Here is a 6367-nt window from a genome sequence, read left to right on the forward strand (position 1 = left end):
CCACGTCAAAACGCACCCTCGCCACTGTTGGAGTACGAGAAAGTATAGCAAAAAACAAACAAAAAAAGTCACAAAAATCACTTTATCAGTGCTAAAAAAAAAAAAAGTTGGAATGACATAAAATTATTTGTGTACCCTGTTAGCATCTTCGCTACGAGAACGTGTATTATTTATACACATACACACACACACATACACACACACACGACAAGTTAGTGAGGGAAGGTTTTAAGGCCAAGCGGACTGTCCAAAGGGGCAACATTTGCATAAAGTTCCTTTTTTTTTTTTTGGACGATACAAAGGATGACGTAGCCTGTCATACTCAGTCAGTGTCTATTTTTTACAAAGTGTCGTTTTATAAAACAATAGAGATCTGGATAAAATAGACTTTGATTTTATTGCATAAGAGGGGAGGAAGGGGGCGGGGGGGGTGGGGGTTGCGTCACCACATTAGCGTCCAACCTGGCTCCGACATGCGTAACACTTACTCAACCGTTTCCAAACATTCTTAAAAAAACACGCCAAGTCACCCAAATCCCCAAAAAACAGCACATTTTGTTGATTTGTTTTTCTTGAGAAAAACAAACAAACAAACAAACAAACCAAAAACAAAAGCAAACAACTTGCTTACCGTCATTTCAACTCATCCCTCGCCTTTTTCTCCTTATGTAAATTGACTTGCTGTCCACCTCGGCGCATAACATCAACTTTGTTTTTAACCGATGTTGTGATAAATACATGAAAAACAAATCTCGTCGTTTTAAAAATATCTCAAGAGTGGTTTATGCCAGGCGGGTCCGACTTGTGACGTATTCACAGAATACATATGTCAGCATCTTCTCATGTCTGGATGCCACCAAGGAGAATTACAGAGAAACAATGAGAAGAAAAGCATTACGCAAGAAAAAAGAAAAAGTCATGTTTTCGGAGATTGAACTGATTTTTAGTTTGGAGGAAGAATTCAATACATGTGTCAAACTTTTTTTTTCCCAACTTTTGTTTATGAAGTTTTTTTTTCTTGCAAACGTTCTGGGTTAAAAATATACAAGTGTATTTTTTTTTTTGGTCATAAAAATGTTGCCCAACCTCCTCTAAAATGTACTTTTCTATTCTCATTTTAATTTTTTTTTTCCTGCGGGGGATGACAAACAAAATTAACTCAAACTATTTTCCATTGAAAATATATTGCTGGAAAAAAATAATTTTCTGTAAAATATGTATTATTTATTATTATTAGAAACATTTTTTCTTTGTGACAATATCTGACACTGATGTGTTACGTACAGTGAGGGAAGACGAAGACTGTTTTTTGTCAGGCAAATCGTGGGCGCGGCGTGACCGGTTCGTCGTCGTGGGGGCTCCCGTCGGAATTCTCGGCCTCGCCCTCGGAGATGGCCTGCATGGGCGCCGAGAAGAAGCGCGCGCGCGCGGCATAGCGGCTGCTGTTGGCGGGAGGCGGGACCCTGGCGCGGCCCAGCCTGGATTGGGGCGACGTCCAGGGTTTGGGCAAAAGGAAGCCCTCGGCGTCGGGCGACCTGGCCGCCACCGCCGCTTCGGCCGTTTCCACCGCCGCCTCGTCCTCTCCCGCCGCGGAACCTTTGGGGGTCACGGGGCTCTTAAGTATTTCGGTGGCCGACATGCGGTAGCTGGACTCGGAGCGGCTGCCCTTCTTGAGCAGGAGCAGCTTGAACTCCTCATTGGAGGTGCTGGACTTCTTGGCGTTCCTGTAGATGGGGCCGGGGGTCCTTTGAGGGCCCGAGGGCGCCGACGAGGGCGACGCAGAGGCAGGACACGGGGAGAAGGGGGCAGCGCCGCCACCGGGGGGCGGCGGCGTGCCGTTAATGGACGACGGGCCGTTCCGAACAGACAGCTCACCGGAGTTCTTCCTGCCCAACACTTTCCTCTTTGACCTGAACGAACACAAAACACCTCCGGTTTGACCTATGATGTGGTATGCGTTGGATTACATCGTCAAAAGTCAGATATTCTTCAAGATTGCAAGTGATAATTTTACGGTTATGAAGTCATTTTTGTTCTTGAAAAAAAATGTTGAATTTTATACATTATAAATGGAACTTTTTTTTAAATAGAGGAACTTATTGAGTTGTGACGTAACTTTGGAAAATAAAGCAAAAATAAAAATGAACATTTTAATTTTAATTTGAAAATATAAAAACTTTCTTGAAAGTTGGTCATCTTAATTGATGGATAGACCATCCATTAAAGTTTAAATCCTTCAAAAAAGTTGATACAAAATCTAGAATAAAAACAATGGGAATCGGTGGAATTTTAGAGAAAGAAATGTAAAGCATTTTATTCTGGTACTATGACTACAGCAATAACTATACAGTATTTTCAAAAATAACAAACACTATCATGTAAAAAAAAATTCAGAGAAAAAATATTTCTTTGAAAGTACAAAAATATAGGATTAAAATTCTATTTTTTGTCTTTTCATCCCAAAATATCCACAAAATGTTTTCATGTTGGATTACAATTCAAATCTGAAACGTCTGATGCTTTTCACCGGACAAAATAAGCGGGGTTTTTTTTATCTTGTGCAATGACGGAAACATTTTGATGAATATTCTTCTAGTGACAAAACATTCTCTCATTTTTTTCCCTTGAAAATCGAAGAAAAAAAAATTGTCAAAGAAAAAAAAAAATTTCGATCTCATTCTGGGAAATAAAAGACTTCTCTGGAAAAGATCCAACTGTTTTGTGGTTAAATCTTCACGCGTCCATGTAGAGCTGGATGTTGTGAGTCGAGCGTTGAGTTGTCGCAAGCGGGCGCTCACCTGTGGATGACGGCGAACAGGTCGTCGGTGGTTCGACTTTTGGTGGGCGACAGGAAGATGCCGTCGTCCTCCGCATGCGATTCGTCGCTCGCTGCCACCAAGTCTGCTCGGACACAATTTCCATTTATATATTTTAGAGAAATACAGCGGTGTATTTTCAAGATCATGTGTACATTTCTCCAAAAAGATTTTTTTTTTCAAAACGTTTTTATAGACAAAAAAACCTGTCGAATCCTACTTTTTTTAGATTGATACCAGTCAGAGTATTTCAACACTGTGATTGGTTAGTAGGTTAAATATTTTATATTAGTTATTTTTCAAGGGGGATTGGGGGGAGTATCAAGAGTAACAAGAGTTCTATTTTCAAAATACAAGTCTCAATAGTTTTGGGATGAAAAGTTGTAAATTTTCATGATTTTTTTCTTTCATGAAAAGTCATATATTTGAGAAATTAATTTTCACCAAAAAAGATGGATACAATAAAAATTTGTCATCGTTTTGTGGAAAAATGTTTAGTTGACAAAAAAGTGGAATATCATCAAGATAAAGTTAGAAATAGTTATTAAATATACTCTTATACATTCATTCATTTATGATTTTTTTTTTAAGAAGCATTAATATCATGTTGCTCTCCTTGCATGCAATTTCCTGTAATCTCTGTTACTGAAAGTTAAAAGGTGATGTTATTTTATCCTACAACATATTTTTGCTAAATAACCCTCCTTGTAAAATGTCAACTTCATCCCCATCCCATTCCCTCTTTTTTCGAGTCGCTGTGCAAATCTCCTGGCGACGATCATCCGAGACCTTTGCCGTACCTTTGCTCAGGTTCTCCTCGGCGGTGGATTCGCCTTCCTCGTTTCCTGCCGGATCTCCCGCTGACTCCGCGTCTTGGTTTCCTTCATGGCTTCCCGGACTGGCGGCGGGCGTTTGATCCAAACCGGGAGGTGGACTTGGCGTTGAGGGACAGCGATCTCGGTCAGGTGGCGGGAGAGAAGATTCTGCGTCTTCCTCCGCCTCTTCATCTGGCGGCGGCGGCGGCGGCGGCGGCGGCGGCGACGGCTAGGGGGTGGTCTCGCCGTTGACGAGCTCCTCGTGGGAGGAGACCGGCAGCCGGAGATTATCCGAGTCTTGCCTCGTAAGTTCCGACGAAGCTCGGGTGTCAACGACACGGTCGGAGTTGACGGCGGAATAGTCGTCGCGGTGAGGGGCGGGGTCGAGTTCCTTGGGGATGGATCGCAGCTGGACGGCGTGCAGAGCGGCGGGGGTGATGCTCAGGGAAGGTCCGTTCGCTGTCTCAGCTTTGGCCCAATCGGCTTTTCGCTGATGATTTTGGATCGGCGCCCGCTCGTCGCCGACGCAGTGAAAGGCACTTAAGTCCGGGTGGGACGAGGGGACGGCGGGCAACTCCGGGTCCCGCTTGCAGGCCAGTGACGACTTCCTTTCCGGTACTTTGGGTTTCCGCTTCGCGCTGGACGGCGACAGCGGGCCGGGGAAGAAGGCGGCGGCGGGGAAGACGGAAGTCGGGGTCTCGGACTGGCTGGAGTAGCCGCTGGAGGGGCTGGCCAGGCCCGCCAGCTTGAAGTCGCCCTCGGCGGGCGTCAGCGACGGCGTGGTGGCCCCGGAGCCCGACTGGGACGCCTGCGACTCGGAGCCGTCCTGCGACTTGACGCACTCCACCACCGTGGTGCCGGTGGCCGTGCTGGAGTTGGACAAAGAGCGGTAAGGGTCGCCGGATTTCAAGTCGTTCAGGAGCCACAGGTCCGCGTAGTCCGCCTGGACCGCGCCCTCGTCCTTGAAGGAATGCGCGTCGGCGGAGCTGAAGACGCCCAAATCGGGGCCGTCGAAAGATCCCTCCGCCCCCCAGACAACGGGCGGCGGCTCTTTGGCGATGCGACCCGACGAGTCGGACAGGAGCAGCTGCAGGTTTTTCTCCTTGGGAAGCGGCGACTTTGCTTCCGCGAGAACCGAGACGCCCCCTTCGTCGTGGATCGTCCGCAGGGACGAGCTGCGCCTGGGCGGGCGAGGTTTGGCCTTGGGTTTCCTCAAGGACAGGCAGCGTCGCTCCAGAGTCACGTGGTCCGGGTAGATGGACGTGAAGCTCCTGCTGCCTTTCAGCCCGCAGTCAAAGTGCATGGAGGTGTAGTAACCTTCCGTGTCCTCCGAGTAGTGCGACGCCGTGTCGGCTTTCTCCGAGGGCGGCTTGTCGGAGAAGCTGCTTTCGCACGTGGCCATGCTGGCGAAACTCGGGCAGCCCAGGCTGCTCTCGGCCTCCCTGCCGGGCTCGGGGCTGAAGTCCCGAGTCCGACGGCCGGGATCCGGGTGCGGATAGTTCCACTCGCCCTCCCCGGGAGCGCCCGCTTCCTCCAGGATGTCCATCGCGGCGGAGGAGAAGGAGCCCGCCCTCTGCGTTCTGAGCCCGCTGAAGGGATCCAGCGTGAAGCCGCCGGCGTGGTCGGCGGCGGCGGCGTTCAGCGAGAGCTCGGAGTCGCAGCGGGCCAGCGGAGACGTCCCCGGGGCGACGGTCTCCGAGGTCTGCGAGGGGCACGTGGAGCTGCTGCCGCTCCAGTTGCCGCTGGAGGACTGGTGCTCGTCTTTGTGGTCCGCGGGACCCCCCAAAACGCCGGCGGCCGACACGGAGTGCACGGGGCTGCCGAACGTGTCCGAGCTGGACGACATGTCGCAGCTGCCCATGTCGGCCATGCGGGGCAGCTGCGAGCGCGCCCGCTCCGCCCAGCCCCTCTCGGGCGTCCTCGACAGCCGCTCCGAGCCGGCGCGCTCCTCCGCGCTTTCCTCCTCGTCCTTCAGGAGACGCCCCTCCTCGCCGTTGAAAGCGGAAAGCTCCGCCTCATCCTCCTCGTCGGCCGTCCTGGCCCGGCCGCCGTCTCGGGGGAGACTGCGCGTCCGCAGCCGGCCGTCCGACGCGTCGCCGCGGCCCTCCCGCAGGGCGGCGATGTCGCCCGCCGACTGGGAGAGGCACAGCGCCGCCCCCTGGTGGCCGCGCTGGGCGCGGATTCTCCTGCTGGAAGGCGCCCCCAAGATCAAGAAGTCATCGGTCTGGCAACCCGAGTCTCTGGTAAGCAGATGGCCGACCAGGTCGCCGTTGTCCAAGCTGGCGTGGACGATGACGCTGCGTTCGCGGGAGCCGGGCGACTCGTCCGAGTCTGACGGGACAAACGCACGCACACAAGTGATCAGCGCTTTGTGCAAAAATTACTACATCAAAAAATCCATTTGAAAAAAGTGGATGAAAGTCAATGATAAGAAATGAAAAATTCAATGACGTACAAATTCAAAGTTGGAAATAAAATAAAATGGTGTCTCTTTGTGATTGGTCGCGGTGGAATGCATCCGCCGCGATGATGAAGTGGCGATTGAAGCATTGCGAGGCGTGCCGGCGTACCTGCGGCGAAGTCCTGAAGTTGCCTGGGGACGCCGGCCACCGTCCTGCGCCGCCTCAGCTTCCTCCTGCGCTGCAGCAGCGACTGCGAGAGGACCAGCGAGCAGCGCACACTGGCGTCTCTGTCGAAGCCCACGCCTGCAAAAACACAAGGGGAGGGGCCGGGATG

The 6367-nt window shown here is 50.9% G+C and overlaps 1 protein-coding gene across 1 annotated transcript in view; it reads right to left on the bottom strand.

The window, feature by feature from the left end:
• Positions 1-1257: 1257 nt before the first annotated feature.
• LOC109520839 (Nance-Horan syndrome protein-like) overlaps positions 1258-6367 on the bottom strand; it is a 47960-nt gene continuing 42850 nt past the window's right edge. The window contains 4 exon segments of the mRNA XM_019878359.1: positions 1258-1910; positions 2799-2901; positions 3617-5962; positions 6202-6336. Coding sequence (XP_019733918.1) covers positions 1313-1910; positions 2799-2901; positions 3617-5962; positions 6202-6336 — 3182 coding nt within the window. The 3' untranslated portion in view covers positions 1258-1312.

Source organism: Hippocampus comes, unplaced genomic scaffold (genome assembly GCF_001891065.2).
Source record: "Hippocampus comes isolate QL1 unplaced genomic scaffold, H_comes_QL1_v1.1 scaffold562, whole genome shotgun sequence".
In the NCBI taxonomy this organism is placed as follows: domain Eukaryota; kingdom Metazoa; phylum Chordata; class Actinopteri; order Syngnathiformes; family Syngnathidae; genus Hippocampus; species Hippocampus comes.